Source organism: Bubalus bubalis, chromosome 5 (assembly GCF_019923935.1).
Source record: "Bubalus bubalis isolate 160015118507 breed Murrah chromosome 5, NDDB_SH_1, whole genome shotgun sequence".
Lineage (NCBI taxonomy): Eukaryota > Metazoa > Chordata > Mammalia > Artiodactyla > Bovidae > Bubalus > Bubalus bubalis.
This window is the reverse complement of record NC_059161.1, coordinates 81,361,815-81,378,820: the sequence shown is the minus strand read 5'-3', so window position 1 is coordinate 81,378,820 and position 17,006 is coordinate 81,361,815. Positions and strand designations below refer to the sequence as shown.

Here is a 17,006-nt window from a genome sequence, read left to right as displayed (position 1 = left end):
GATTGCATTGAAGCTATAGATTGCTTTGGGTAGTATACTCATTTTCACTATATTGAAGGAATCAATATTTTTAAATGACCATTCTGTTCAAGGCAATCTACGGATTCAATGCAATCTCTATCAAAATATCAAGGGCATTTTTCACAGAACTAAAACAAATAATTTTAAAATTTGTGTAGAAACACAAAAGACCCCAAAAAGCCAAACGAATCTTGAGAAAGAACAGAGCTGAAGGACTCAGTGCTGCCTGACTTCAGACAATCAAGGGGCTTCCCGGGTGGTGCTAATGGTAAAGAATCTGCCTGCCAATGCAGGAGACATAAGGGACACATCATTTGATCCCTGGGTTGGGAAGATCCCTGGAGGAGGGTAAAGCAACTCACTCCAGTATTCTTGCCTGGAGAATCCCATGGATAGAGGAGCCTGGAGGGCTACAGTCCATAGGGTTGCAAAGAGTTGGACACGACTGAAGTGGCTTAGCATAGTAATCAAAATAGTTTGGCACAGGCACAAAACCAGACACAGATCAATGGAACAGAATAGAGAGGCTAAAAATAAACCCACGTGCTTCTGTCAATCACTCTATGACAAAGGAGGCAAGAATATAGAATGGAGAAGACAGTGTCTACAATAAGTGTTTCAGGGAAAACTGGACAACTATAGAATGAAATTAGAAGACTCTCTAACACCAATATACAAAAATAAAATGAATTAAAGATCTAAATGTAAGACTGAATACTATGAAACTCCCAGAGAAAAACAGAGGCAGAACACTCTTTGACATAAATCCCAGAAATAGTTTTTTGGATCTGTCTCCTAAAGTAAAGAAAAAAAAGTAAAAATAAGCAAATGAGATCTAATTAAATTGAAAAGCTTGTGCACAGCAAAGGAAACCATCAACAAAATGAAAAGACAACCTACTGAATGGGAGAAAATGTTTGCAAATGATATGCCTGACAAGAGATTAATAGTCAACAAATAGAAACAACTTGTACAACCCAAAATCAAAGAAACAAACAATGTGATTAAAAATGGGGCAGAAGAATTGAATAGACATTTTTCCAAAGAGGAAATGCAGATGGCCAACCAACAGGCACCTGAAAAGATGCTCAACAGCATTGCTACATCAGAGAAATGCAAATCGAAACCACAATGAGGTATCAGCTCACGTCAGAATAGCTATCATCAAAAAGAACACAAACAGCAAATGTTAGACAGGATGTGGAGAAAAGGGAACCATTATACACAATTGATGGAAATGTAAATTGGTGTAGCCATTGTGGAAAACAGTATGGAAGTGTCTCAAAAAAATAAAAATAAAACTACCATATGACCCAACAATTTCAGTTCTGGAAAAAAAAACCCAAAACCACTAATTCAAAATGATGCATGCAGCCCAATGTTCATGTATATATACATACATATATACATACATATATACATATATATATATATATACACGCACATATATAAGGAATAAAGCTAAGACATAAAAAAGGAATGAAATTCTGCCATTTACAACAACATGGATGGAACTAGAGAATATTATGCTTAGTGAAATAAGTCAGACAGAGAAAGACAAATATCGTATGCTTTCACTTATATGTGGAATCTAAAAAATAGAACAAATGAATATATACAACAACAATGAAAAAACAGATTCACAAATATAGAGAACAAACTAATGGTTATCGGTGGGGAGAGGGAAAGGTGAAGGTGTAAGATAGGGCTATGGGATTAAGGAAAAAATACTACTATGAATAAAATAAATAAACTACAAGGGTATATTATACAACATATGGAAATATTGCCATTATTTTATATTAACTTTAAATGGAGTATAATCTATAAACATATTGAATCACCATGTTGTATACTTAAAACTAATATAATATTATAAATCAAATATGTTTCAATAAAAATTTCTTTCAATACTAAAGCAAACATGGCAAGATAACAGACCTTATTTTAGGACCAAGCATAGCATCTATTTATTGCCTTTAAAACATTACGAGAAAATAGTGAAATAGCCTTCCCCTTCTCTCCCAAAGAAGTGCAAAAAAGTCTCTCTTTCTCCCCTGGAAGTCCAAAAATGTTCAAGGCTCCAAGTGACCCACAGCACTGGCTCAGACTTTGTGGTCTCAGATGCTCTGTTCCATCTGAACCCCTTCTTGGACCAATGAAAAACAAGGAATAATGCACTTTCAACATCACCTTATAAAAAAAAATTGTTATAACTGAAGACAAAATTTGTTCCCAACCTTTATAATAGCCAATAAAAAGGTAAACTAAGCTATAAATTAGGAAACATAGCAATTCCTTAATGGAAAAGCTAGGCTGCAAAAGGGATCTATATACCGAGAAGCCTGCATATAGAAAACAGAAAAAACCTAATGGATCATGTCAAATCCAGTCCCTTCCTGGTTTGGCAATTTGAAATATATTTGTATATTTTAAACCTGCAGAATATGTCATGTTTAAGGCAAAATTCAAGGAAATTATGTATTTAGTTTAAGCTTCACATTAATTATAAATTAAATTTTGTCTCCAGTCTTTCTTGCGTGAGTAGGAGAAAGTTGGCTACAATACCAAAGAGAAAATGCTTTACATGGCATACAATGTTTGCATTGCTCGTGTTATACAGTCTATGTTCCAATCTACTTGTTGAATATATAAATGAATGAATAAATGTTCCAGAAAAAGACGTTCTGGAGTGGGTGAGGGCATGCCACACAGCTTTGTGGTAGCTTAATTCCCTGACCTGGGCCTCCAGCAGTGAGAATGTGGAATCCTAACTACTGGATCACCAGGGAATTCCTAGGAAAGAGAAGTGTTAAACTGGAGTTTCTAGGCAACAGAGAATTCTCTACCAGCTAGCCAAGGACTAAACTCTTAGCACTACAATTTACAATGGGATGGGGAGGGAGGTGGGAGGGGGATTTGGGATGGGGAACACATGTACACCCATGGCTGATTCATGTCAATGTATGGCAAAACCCACTACAATATTGCAAACTAATTAGCCTCCAATTAAAATAAATAAATTGAAAAAAAATTACAATGATATCTCTTTAACATTCAATAGACAAGACAGTTGATTTGCAACATCATGATCAAAGATTTTCTTCAGAAAGTGTGATATTCTTTTCAGCAGCTCCAGGGCTTCTTGGAATTTCTGCTAATAATTCCAGATATTTGAGTAAAATTACCAAACACCACTCATTTCACAGATAAAGAAACAAAAGGTAATTTTATTTGACAATGAGATTCTAACAGGAGACCATTTACGTGTGTGGTGGACAGGCCGTAGAAGGAATGGAGTGGGGGGTGTCTCTCTCCAGGACATCGAGCCTGAGATGCAGTTAGGCACAGTCACCCCTCAGTGTACTCAGTCATAGTGGTCATCCCCCAGGGGGGCGCGTGTAGCCGCTGTCAGTGGATTGAGGTTGATGTCAAAGAGAAAAGCAATTTGCATTTCTGGAGGTACAAAGACTTTTCATATCTAAGTGATCATTATTCAAAGTCTTGTCAGTTATTTTACTGAAGTTGGAAAATCAAAATTATCATAAGGCAAAATTATTTATTCAAGGGCTAACCTCTTAAAACTTGGTGTCTCTTCCCCACTTCTCAAATCCCTCTTCACTGACCAGACATGCAAATATAATGTCAATCAACTGCAAGTCTTTCAAGTGATACAAGATCCATAAAATCAGTGAAGGGATGTCTGATAACTTCTAGAATGAAATGCAAAGCCATTGGCAAATGAGGATCTGACAGAATTAAATGAATAACTGAGGAAAAGACACTTAACAAGGGAGATGACAGGATGAGAACCTTAAAAGAAAATGACTTCCATATCAAGAGTTTTAAAAAAAGACTTTGGGGAAATTCATGAAATCTGTAAATATTTTTTCAAGGATGATGCTCTTTATAATCTGCAAAACTAAAATGTGAAATGAAGGATACTATATAATGCTATCAAATAATTTTGTCAGAAAAAAATTGCTTAAGAAAACAACCTGTTTATTTCTTATTAATTCTTAGAATTCATGTCCTGTGTGTACATTGTTAAATAGAACAGTTTCACAGTTTTAGTGTATTTTCATTATTCGTTATTCATTTCAGTCTCCATTTAAATTTGATACAACACCTGACTTTTCCCCAGTACTCTTTATTCTCTGATAATAGGATCTTCTGTAAATTTTGAACTTGAACACCACTGCCTCCATATGCACTGATAATCTTTCACTAAGGTGATGTGTTTTCACCACATCTACAAAATAATAGTGCATTCTGCTCTCCTTTTCCTTCCATTTAGCTATTAATGGCTACATGTATGGCAACCAGCCAGGCCTAACCATGTGCAAAAAGGATAGAGTCTCCTGGCATCTGATTGGAATGGGCACTGACACGGACATGCATGGAGTTAATTTTCAAGGGAACACCATCCACCTACGAGGGTCTCACCGGGACTCCCTGGCGCTGTTTCCCCACGTCTCCACAACGGCATTCATGCAGCCAGACCGTGCAGGTAAACTTGGCAGGGCCAGCTCAGGTGACCAGATTCCTATCTTTAGGCAGGTACTCTTAGGGTCTTTCCTCAGAAGAAACTGGTTGAATTTGGGCACTTCTGGGTGTGCAGAAGGAAATATAGCCTTGAGTAGAATCAGAGTCCTGACTATTGTATTTCAAACACATAATGTGAAGGACAGAGGAAAAGCATCTAATAACATCCATAAAGCAAAAGTAGGAGTCCTCTAAATGACCTGGCCTCACAAATCCTAGAAGAATGCTCTTTATTTATATCCATGAACAATTCAGCCCCAAGAAAGAGTATTTTTGTTTGCTTGTTTATTCTCTTTAAACACAGACTTCATTTTAGTTGCTGCTCGGAAGCATCAACCAGACATGAGCAGCCTGGTGGTTGCTTCTAGGTTGTAGATGTGAACTTGTCTCCCTTCTCTAGAGATTGATAGTGGTCTCTTGATGAGTCCAAACAGGGACTTGCCTATTGTCATTCTCTCGGGTGCCCAGAAAGCAAGGCTGTGTTGGATCCGGAGTCCATGGAGAGCCCATTGAAGTGCCAGTACCCATCCCTTCTCTTAGAGATTAACAAGTTAATTAGGTCACTGGGGCATTTTAATAAAAGATAAAGGGTAATATTTGGCAACATATACTCTCATGAAAAATAAGAATAGTAAATGCTGTGGATATTCAACATGTTTCTCCAAACCAACTTTTTCATTGGTCTTAAAATGAAACCAATATGCTACTCAAGATAAGTACTTGCCTGCTCTGTTTCCTTTATGAATAGGTATTTACTTCTTTCCTTCACACTGGAACTGCATTTTAGATGCTACTCTCTGTCACTGGTTAAGAATTTGAGATTTGAGGGAAAAAAAATTCAAAGAGAAAAGAAGATAGAGCTCTTCAAAGCTACTCTTTTCTATTAACAAGTAGTAAATATGACTTACATCACCTCTTTACACGTTAAACATTTCTACCTGAGACAAATCTAAAATTTTAAGTCATCAGAGAAATATATAGAAAACATATGGACCCTGGGAGCCACCTAACCCTGCCTCAACATTCACTTCTGGCTGCTGTGAGTTCCCGCCTCAACGTTCACTTCTGGCTTCTGTGAGTGTAAATGCATATTTTCTCCATGATTTTACATTCAGTTATCTGGTTGAGAGAGGAAAAGTCTCCATGACTTACCTACCAAATAAAATACATTAGAAAAAAAAAAAGAGCCTTGAGCTTCAAAACTTTTGCCAAAGTACTGCCTCAGACTAGGGGCTGCATTAATCCTTGCCTTGTAAGCTTCTAGTATTCAACCTTTTATATTAATTGATTGATCAATTATGAATCACCCCAAGGGATGCCTTTGGAACAATTACTTTTTTAAAATTCACTCTTCAAGACCAAAGAGGGGACAAGAGGGAAACAGCCAAATAGTTTTAATTCATAGAAACAGCATTCAAAGCTAGAGATGGCTGGAATAATTTTAGGGACATGGTTACTTACTCATGGGCCCTCCAGGCTTCTAAAGAGCTACATGACAATGCTTTCCAGTTTTTGTTTGGCAGTGAGTGTAAATCAGTGACTGCTGAAAAGCTGAGTCATTTCACCTGTTGCCGCCCCATCCTCTAAGCTAAAAGGAGTACCCAAACATGGGTAGAGTAGCCTGTCAGCTGAAAGTCAAACATTTCCTCTTTGATCTTTTTTTTTTTAAACCATTTTATTGATGTATGACTGAAACACAAAAAGCTGTATATTTTATACTTGTAAATTGATGAGTGTGGAAATAGTATGCATCTGTGAAAATATCACCATAATCAAGACTTTAAGCTCCTCTTTGTTCTTAGAAAAGAAAATTCCTCCTCTGTTGAAGGGATGATTAGCACACCAATAGTGGGCTGCCTGGAGACCAGCACACGCAGAGGAAGCTCTGGCCACCTCTGTTGTCAGAAGGGTCTTCTCTTTGTTTTTACAGAGGGTCACCATTTGTGCCTGGGTGTGCTAGGGTACCCTATGAGCCAATGGTTTGGGCTCATCCTGAAGGGATAATTTGGCAATATTTAGACATGATAGATGCTATCTCTGTGCACTGTAAATAGTTAATGAGACCCACACTCTCATTCACCTCTGAGAACAGAGTCAACTAGAGGAGAAGATTTGTTGATCCAATAATTTCCCTGAGTTAACATCTTCCAATAATTTGATTTTGTATGATTTTATTGTGAATTTAATTAAAATATGTATATCTGATGCCAAGGCATCTAGAAAATTCAGCTTAAAAAATCATATAGTTCTCAGTCAGATATGATGGTTGCTATTTCTATTTCCTTTTCATCTGGCATAATGTAGACCTACCATTGGAAATGAGACCCTCCTCTGCTCAAGGGCTTAATGAAAAAATACATTTAGCTTTAAGAGTAATAGCTCATTTGTATATTGCACCTTATAGCTTATAAAACCCTTTAGGGCAAAAGCCATGACTTCAGAAGAGTGACCTAATTTGAACTTTGTCTAGACAGGTAATTAGTTCCTTTTAAACTGGGCTGGGAGAAGATACCTATCAAAGATTTTTTCCAGGAGTGACTATCCTCTAATAGGTGTGTACGGTAGGGGAGACCCGGAGAAATCATTTCTTGGCAGCAACTTTACAAGTTTTTTCTTTATTTGTTTTTGGACATGACAGATGAATTTCAGATGGTATTTTTCCCCATACGTAAATATATTTACAAGTAATTTATTCCTCTTAGGGTCTGATTTTTAAATGCTATAGAAGGTTGATATCTTAAAAACCCACCTGACCGGTTATTTTTTTTAATAATTACGGAGGTTTGTTAGCAAACCAAAAGCAAGCGCTTGAGCATCGCTCTGAACGCCAAGCCATATCTCTTCCAGGAATCTTCAGGGTCTTTTGCTCCACCCTGCACCACTTGGCAAGAGGCATGCATCAGTTATATGAGGTCAGCAGCTGCGGCAACAAGGACCCTCCTGAGCAGCCCTATGGGATGATAAGAACCTTTTACATCGCCGCTGAAGAAGTAGAATGGGATTATGCCCCTAACAAAAACTGGGAGTTCGAAAAGCAGCACTTGGACGCAAGAGGGGAAAGGTACCACAGGCCGAGCCGCCGCCGTCTCTGGGGTGGGTTCGCACACGTGCGTGGACGTTCGGCAAACGCGGAACCTAAAAGGGCCCCGGGTGCTGTCTGCCCAGTCCTGGCACACAGACATGTCACTCAGGAACACGAAAGCCTAGGGAAGTCGCCGTCCCCCTCTGAGGGAGCGGTCTGAAGCCAGTCTGGTCCCCGGGAGGCTGGCGGGCCACGCACGTGGGTCTGAGCGAGCGCGGGGCAGGTCAGCGCAGGGGCTCGCCTCCCGGGGACCCCGAGGGACGCGGTGCGGAGACGCAGGGCCGCTGCGCAGAGCTGGGGTGGGTGTGGCGCTGTAGATGGGCGGGGTGGGGGCCGCCGGCAGTCACTGGCCGCAGGGACACCCGAGGGGCGGGGGAGGTGGAGAGCACCGGGCTGGGGCAGGAAGGGCAGGTCCCCTCGTTGGCCTGGTGCCCAGAGCATCCATGAGGCTTGCCCTCCTGTGGAGGCGCTGCCCTTGCAGAGCACAGAGGAATCCGCGGGCTCGAGGACCTTGCGCACTGATGAGCACGGGTGCCCTCCGGCCCCGTCTCCAGGGCTGAACTGTCTGGGGGGCAGGCCTGCAGGCCTCCTCCCCGGGGTTAGCACCTTCTGCCTGGGTGGCACCGCCGCATGTATGCAGGTGAGGACTGGTTCACTCAGTCACTGGCAGAAGTGGAGTTGAACACTGACCTTTTTGAAGGACAAATTCGTGTTCTCATCACCATGCCATATTTATTATCACACTTCGCTTGCCCTGCCTTCATGCACCTTCTGTGGTTATGACCCCCACCAACTCCTCTACATCAGCTGTTAGGAATCATAGCCTGTTCTATTTTTCTTTTCTTTTTTTTTAATTTCACTATATTTTTAAACTTCACACAATTGTATTAGTTTTGCCAAATATCAAAATGAATCCGCCACAGGTATACATGTGTTCCCCATCCTGAACCCTCCTCCCTCCTCCCTCCCCATACCATCCCTCTGGGTCATCCCAGTGCACCAGCCCCAAGCATCCAGTATCGTGCATCGAACCTGGACTGGCAACTTGTTTCATATATGATATTTTACATGTTTCAATGCCATTCTCCCAAATCTTTCCACCCTCTCCCTCTCCCACAGAGTCCAAAAGACTGTTCTATACATCAGTGACTCCTTTGCTGTCTCGTACACAGGGTTATTGTTACCATCTTTCTAAATTCCATATATATGCGTTAGTATACTGTATTGGTGTTTTTCTTTCTGGCTTACTTCACTCTGTATAATAGGCTCCAGTTTCATCCACCTCATTAGAACTGATTCAAATGTATTCTTTTTAATGGCTGAGTAATACTCCATTGCATATATGTACCACTGCTTTCTTATCCATTCATCTGCTGATGGACATCTAGGTTGCTTCCATGTCCTGGCTATTATAAACAGTGCTGCCATGAACATTGGGGTACACGTGTCTCTTTCCCTTCTGGTTTCCTCAGTGTGTATGCCCAGCAGTGGGATTGCTGGGTCATAAGGCAGTTCTATTTCCAGTTTTTTCAGGAATCTCCACACTGTTCTCCATAGTGGCTGTACTAGTTTGCATTCCCACCAACAGTGTAAGAGGGTTGCCTTTTCTCCACACCCTCTCCAGCATTTATTGCTTGTAGACTTTTGGATCGCAGCCATTCTGACTGGTGTGAAATGGTACCTCATAGTGGTTTTGATTTGCATTTCTCTGATAATGAGTGATGTTGAGCATCTTTTCATGTGTTTGTTAGCCATCTGGATGTCTTCTTTGGAGAAATGTCTATTTAGTTCTTTGGCCCATTTTTTGATTGGGTCATTTATTTTTCTGGAGTTGAGCTGTAGGAGTTGCTTGTATATTCTTGAGATTAGTTGTTTGTCAGTTGCTTCATTTGCTATTATCTTCTCCCATTCTGAAGGCTGTCTTTTCACCTTGCTAATAGTTTCCTTTGATGTGCAGAAGCTTTTAAGGTTAATTAGGTCTCATTTGTTTATTTTTTGCTTGTATTTCCAATATTCTGGGAGGTGGGTCATAGAGGATCCTGCTGTGATGTATGTCAGAGAGTGTTTTTCTTACTCGGCCTGTTTTGAAGGTTCAGGCTCATGGAAAGAATATAATGGTGCCACCTTGTGGATAAATTAAGAAAGAAAATCACTCCTCAGTTGTAAAAGATTTGCCTCAAGGGTAGGAAGCTTTAAAATTCATTCCAAGATTCACCAGGTTTCCCTGATAGCTCAGCTGGTAAAGAACCCACCTGCAATGCAGGACACTCTGGTTCAATCCCTGGATTGGGAAGATCCACTGGAGAAGGGGTAGGCCACCCACTCCAGTATTCTTGGGCTTCCCTGGTGGCTCAGACAGTAAAGAATACGCCTGCAATGTGAGACCTGGGTATGATCCCTTGGTTGCGAACATCCCTTGGGAAGTGCTGCTGCTGCTAAGTCGCTTCAGTCATGTCCAACTCCGTGCAACCCCATAGACGGTAGCCTACCAGGCTCCTCTGTCCCTGGGATTCTCCAGGCAAGAACACTAGAGTGGGTTGACATTTCTTTCTCCAGTGCACGCATGCATGCATGCTAAGTTGCTTCAGTCGTGTCCGACTCTGTGCGACCCCATGGACAGCAGCCCTCCAGGCTCCTCTGTCCACAGGATTCTCCAGGCAAGAATACTGGAGTGGGTTGCCTGGATGCGTAGCCCTTCCCAGGGAGAAGGAAATGGCAACCCACTCCAGTATTTTTGCCTGGAGAATCCTGTGGACAGAGGAGCATGGCAGGCTACAGTCTATGGGGTCACAAAGAGTCGGACATGACTGAGTGACTTTCACTTCACTTCACTTCAATTATTCACCAACACATTTTGTTAAACCAGACACGCCCCCTGCCAAAGTAGTGCTGCTTATACAAGTTAAAAATGGATAATTCAGTATAAAGTGAAATGAATACTAATTTGGTCTTTTCTAAAATAATTATTTCATTAACAGGCTGCTATCTCTGAAGACATTATTGTATAATAATTGTCATATGTACAGTCCTAGCCCATGAGTATGTAAGAAATATATCCTTCATTATTTTCTTGAAACTCAGTGTAATTTCTGTTTTCAGCCCCATCCATCCAGGCTGGCAGAAAAAGCTAGCTTTAATCTTCTGGGATTGTCTTTCAAGCTTCTTAGAGAGACAGAGGGCGGTGGGTGTGTGTGCACCCTGTCCCTGCCATTCTGGTCTTGCCCATAAATAAATGACAACAAAGTGAAATGAGAGCATTTTCACCTATTAAAAGTATAACAGAAGAGCCACAACCGCAGTCTTCTAGATCAGCACTAATATAGTAGACTGTATCCATACTTGGCTATAGAACACTTGAAATGTGGTAGTCCAAATTGAGATGAACCATAAGTATAAAACATACATTGGATTTCATAGAATTGGTATGAACAAAAACATAAACTATATAACTAACAAATATTTTACAGTTATCACATGATGAAATGATAAAATTTTGGTTGTGTTGGGTTAACTGAAATTGTTAAAATTGATTTCGCCTGTTTAAAAAGCAACAGCTCTGTAGATAAAAATGCAGGACAGAGTTGCAGTGACAGGTTGTCCCAGTGGCAGTCTGTGGCACCCCCATAGATCAGAGCCCAGGAGCAAAGGCCCTCCTACCCCAGTTACTATGCATCTGCCATCTGACCCGAGGCCATATCTTAGGACATCTCCAGGTTTCAAACCACCCCTCAGTATGGGTTTTCCCTGAAACATTTATTGTCCTGATCAGCACAGACCCTCTGCCTCACCTTGGAACCTGGAAGTCTTTTGCTGTGGCTTCCTAAGAACATAGTGGGGAGAACTCAGGATCCCAGAAAGGCAACAATGCCACATCTATGTGGCACAATGCCACAAAAAAATGACACAATGCCAGCATCTATGCAGTGGGAGGGAATTTGAAAACAGAGAGTAGGTTGCTATAGAGAATTCCCTCATAGCTCATCTGGTAAATAATCTGCCTGCAATGCAGGAGACCCCAGTTCGATCTCTGGGTGGGGAAGATCCCCTGGGGAAGGGAAAGGCTACCCACTCCAGGATTCTGGCCTGGAGAATTCCATGGACTGTATAGTCCATGGGGTCGCAAACAGTTGGACGTGACTGAGCGACTTTCACTTCACTTCCTGGCACTCTTGAACTTGTGGACTGATGCGCATGTAATTTAACTAACCTGGGATTTGAGGTAAGACTCAGCATCTATTGAGCACCACCTCTCATAAGCCAGGCCTTTTGCTTAGCATTTCCCACTCCATCAGCTCTGGCCCAGCACTGTTACATGACCTCCCAGTGAGATGACGATAGAGTAAGCGCTCAAGTGGTTGTTAACAGGTGTCTGACACTGACACAGCTTTACATGTCCCAACTCCTATGATCCTCACATCACTCCTGGGAGTTGGGTGAATTATTATCACCTCATTTTGCAGAGGAGGGAAGCTAGAAAACAGCACAGGTAGCTCAAGAGTCTGGGCTTGTCACCACCACACATGCTTCTAGGACTCCTGGAAAATAAAAGTAGAAGAAAATTTTCTTCCTTGGAAAGCACACAGTGTGGGGTAGAAGGTATATACATGCATTTGTAAAATACCTACTGTGTGCTCGGGATTGTGCAAAGTGCTGAGAAGGGCACACAAGGTCCTTTCCACACAGATTTCATGTTCCGGTGGGGGATGAGATTAGAGCAAACACGCTGAGTCATGCAGGCACTGTGGGAGGGGGAGAGGGTGGGTGGTCAGGGAAGGCTTCTGGGAGGAGGTGGTCTTTGAAGGGAGGGCCTGTTGAAGAGGTGAACAGCACAGGAAGGCAGCATGGGAAAGCCCTGCAGGTGTGGAGGGCCTGCAGGGTTCACGAGAGGGAGTGTGTAGAACTGCGTGAGCATAGAGCGTTTGGGTGGCGGTGATGGGAAACCAGGTTTGGGAGCTTGGCAGAGACAAGTGGGGAAGTTTTGTTGTTGTTCAGCCACTAGGTCATGTCTGATTCATTTTGACCCCATAGACTGCAGCCCTCCAGGCTCCTCTGTCCTCCACTGTCTCCCAAAGTTTGCTCAAATTCTTGTCCATTGAGTCGGTGATGCTACCTAACCATCTCATCCTCTGCCGCCTCCTTCCCCTTTTGCTTTCAGTCTTTCCCAGCATCAGGGTCTTTTCCAATGTGTTGGCTCTTCGCATCAGGGAAAGGGGTATGAAAGCTAAATCAAGGAGTCTGCCAGTGGGAAGCCATAAAAATCTTTTCGACAAGGACTGACGTATTCAAATGTGTAGTTTAGGATCTCTCTGCCTGTAGTGTAGAGAGGAGAGGGAAGGGAGGAGAATTGGGAGCAGAGAACATGGTTAGGAACAGTTTCAGTTAATACGGGTGAATCAACAGATGAAGTCGGTGACTTAGGTTATAGTGTGGGCAGTTTGACCATGGAAAATGGAAGGATGTGAGACACAATATATTTTGGAGATGAAGTTGATAGATTTGTTTCTGTCTCTTGTAGTGATCTATGTTGTTACTAGATAAAATATAGAGTTGATCCTCATTATTTGCAGATTTCATATTTGCAAATTTGCCCACTTGCTGAAATTTATCTGTAACTCTCAAATCAATTCTTGTGGTGCTTTCAATGGTCACTTGCAGATACGAATAGAACAGTGAAAAATTTGTGTCACCTGATGTTCACATTCCCAGCAGAGATCAAACCAACAAGGCGTCTCTCTGTTTCCTTGTTTTAGCTCTCCCGACTGTTCTTTTAGTCATCTATTTAGTGTCACTTTTTTCTTCTTTGTGCTTTTTGTTGGTGACTTAGCTGTTTAAAATGTCCCTCCCCACCCAGAGTAGGGCTGAAATGCTGTCTAGGATTCCTAAGCACGGAAGGTAGTGCTGTAATATACCTAACAGAGGAAAAACAGGTTTTAGATAAGCTTCATTCAGGCATGAGTCAGTGTATTATCGATCATGAGTTCAGTGATTATGGATCAGTAATATATATCACATGATATGTCTTTAAACAGAAACACACATCTATCGAATTTATATATTGATCTGTTGATAAATATATTGTAACCAGAGATTTGAAGGAACTTAACCCTGTATTTCCCTTAGGAACAATGGTTCAGTATTTGGGGTGACTCTCTAGAGCACACTATTGTGAATAACAAGAATCAACTGTATTTATATTTGTATATAAGTATATGCAGAATATGGGGCTTCCCTGGTGGCCCAGTGGTAAAGAATCCGCCTGCAATTCAGGAGCCACAGGAAGCATGGGTTCGATCCCTGGGTTGGAAGATCCCCTGGAGAAGGGCATGGCAACCCACTCCAGTGTTCTTGCCTGGAGAATCCCATGGACAGAGGAGCCTGGTGAGTTACAGTCCACAGGGTCAAAAAAGAGTCAGACCTAACTGAAGAGCCTTTGCACACATGCATATGCGCAATATACAACCCACAGACTTTCTTGAGATCTTTACAGTGGAAAAACATAGCAGGGTACAGAACAACATATGAAATCTGAAGGAATGCAGGGTGGTGGGGTGTGCGCATGTGCATGGATGAACATTTGTGTGAGGTTGGTTGGTCCCAGGAAGCGAATGTAATCTCAAAGTGCCTTTAGGAGTCTCTGACTAAGTCTGGCCCTATGCAGCACCCAGCAAGGTTTGTTTGTTTGTTTGTTTTTAATTGAGACTAATTGCTTTACAATGTTGTGTTGGTTTCTGCCGCACAACATGAATCAGCTGTAAGTATGCATATATCGCCTCCCTCTCGAGTCTCCCTCACCACTCACCACTCTCTCCCCATCATTGGTCCCTCCAGGCTATCACAGAACATCAAACTGAACCCCCTGTGTTATAGAGCAGCCAGCTGGCTATCTATGCAGCAGCAGCTCTCTATTTGACACATGGTGGTATGCATGTGTGTCAGTGACACTCTCTCAATTCGTCCTGCCCTCTCCTTCCCCCACTGCATCCACGAGTCTGTTCTCTGTGTCCCAGCAGGGCTCTAGAGCAGTGGTTCCCAAGAGTGGAATGTAGGCTGATGCTGGACTGCCACACCTAAAGCCCCAGAGATGCTTTCAAATGCAGATTCCTGGCCCCACTTCCATAAAGTCTGATGTGAAGGGCCAGCTCCCCAGGGAGATCCTGATCATAGCCAGATTTCCGAAGCACCGATCCAGTGCCCGCACCTCCAAATCATGCAGAAGCACTCAAGGTTTTTCTACCCTCTAACAACTTTAATTCCTGTTGCTTCTGATTTGCAGACACGGAGATATATTCATGAACCACACTGAAAACTGGATCGGCTCTCAGTACAAGAAAGTGGTTTACAGGGAATACACCAATGGAGAATTTGTAGAGATCAAAGCTCGACCGCCACGAGAGGAGCATTTGGCACTCCTGGGTATGGCACAGATCACAGCTGTGCACTGCCAGCACACACACACACACAGACACACACACACACAGACACCCGGTTAGACATCTGTCCAAGAAGGAATGGAAGCAACAGAGTAGCCTGACTGCATTCATCCAAGGGAGACAGCTTTCTGCTCTCCCATCATCAGGGAGCGTGCTCTGTGCTCAGCTTGCACAAACAGTAGCATAAGAAGACCAGCAGATGACACACAAACAGGAATCCCTGTCATCCAGGCAGTCTAACCAGCACCTGCTGCCATGAATGTCCTTGGCCACCCCTCTGCTGAGCCAGGAAACTTTCATCTGAAACACCAGTGCCTCAGAACAGCAGGCATAATGTTCACATAGCTTCTCCAAAGTCATCCATGGCCAGTGCCATGAAAATCATTCTGACAAAAGAGAAAACTTTTACTCAAGAAGCAGTGCTTGGGTGAACAGCATGGATTCAGTTCCGGGGGACCTGATTTCCTGGCCTTCTCAGAACTGACTCCATCTGTCTGACACCCTGGGCTGCCCAAGAGATAGGATAAGGTATTCTTGCTAACCTTCCCTACTTGTCGTCACCTGAGTGTCACCCCATCGTGAAGAGATCTTAAAGCAGAGGGCTAATCTAGATGACTTTTCTGTTTGTAAATGTACAAGGCAATTTATATAAATGCTAAGGCTTTAATATGTTTCTTATTATCAAAATAATGCACCACACGATTATTAGATTCATAAATTATTAACCAGCCCATCCATCTTCACCATCAGCTAACATCAGCTCCCAAGCTTGTTTTTCATACCAATGAGTCATCTCCCATGGGAACATTCCTTCTTTTCAGTCTCTAAGTCAGAGAACAGATCTCTGAGGAATGGGTGCTGATTCTGCAGAGGGGGCTGGGCTCAGTCTGGTCTGCTCAGGAAAAGGACAAAGACCAGTGGCTACATCAGAGGCAAGCTCTGCACCACTTTAGTCAGGGGAGCAGAAGGCCCATCTGTTTGTTTGCTGCAGATCAGGGAGAGGCCTGAACCCCAGAAACTGCCAAGGCCCCAGGATAGCACACTGGTCATCAATGCTTCACCCCTTCTCACCAAAACAGCAAAGCATGTGCAATTTAAGTGGTAATGCAAATATGTTGATTTTATTACATGTATGCACATGACCCATCTGTAACTCTACCCCAAAACTACTTTTAAAAACACACCTAAATTTTTCTTTTCTAGCTTTATCATTTAAAAAATACAGCGTGCTTTACAGACACTGTCTGATTCATTCTAAGTATTTGTTTTAAAGATAATAATAGTCCAACAAATTTCAGATTTATTTAGGCCTTTATCAGTACAGTCCAGGACTGGTTCCAGGAGATTGGTTCCGGGAACTTCACGGGCACCAAAATGCTCAAGTCTCTTGCAGTAAATGGCTTAATACTGTTGTCCCTCTATGTCTGCATCCATGAATACCGACAGCCAACTGCATTTCTCAGGAAAGCATTAAAACCACGGTTGAACCAGTGAACAATGGATGTGCGTGTTCAGACTCAACTGTGAGTGTTATTTCCCTGTGAACATAGTGTGCAGATACATTCCAAGAACCTCAGGGATCAGATCTGAGGTGCTTCCACTGGAAGTCTGTTTCCACCTCTCTCAAGTGATCCCTGTGTGAGTCATGCTCTGTCAGTGTGGCTGAGCAAACTGCATTTGTGCCTTGTTTTGGGGACCAACGGGCACCTGTGCTGGATGAGGGCATCCCACGGCAATGAGGGTACAGACCTCTCCAGGGATGTGTGTGCCGATTTCCATTGGCACTCATGCTGGTTGCTTCTAATAGAAATGTGTAGACACAACTTTCTGAAGAGTGCACGTCTCATGCAGGTATCCAAATACCGAGAAATAGCATTGGATATTTGGACATACATTAGTGAAATCACCATATTGATCATAAATCAATA

At 42.4% G+C, this 17,006-nt stretch overlaps 1 protein-coding gene across 2 annotated transcripts in view; it reads left to right on the top strand.

Annotated features, from left to right (window-relative positions):
- Positions 1-17,006, top strand: part of HEPHL1 (hephaestin like 1) — a 104,203-nt gene that overhangs the window by 61,397 nt on the left and 25,800 nt on the right. For both annotated transcript variants that reach the window (XM_006042135.4, XR_006551264.2), the window contains exons 11-13: positions 4,319-4,531; positions 7,414-7,627; positions 14,922-15,061. In XM_006042135.4, coding sequence (XP_006042197.3) covers positions 4,319-4,531; positions 7,414-7,627; positions 14,922-15,061 — 567 coding nt within the window. The remainder of the gene's footprint in view (positions 1-4,318; positions 4,532-7,413; positions 7,628-14,921; positions 15,062-17,006) is intronic.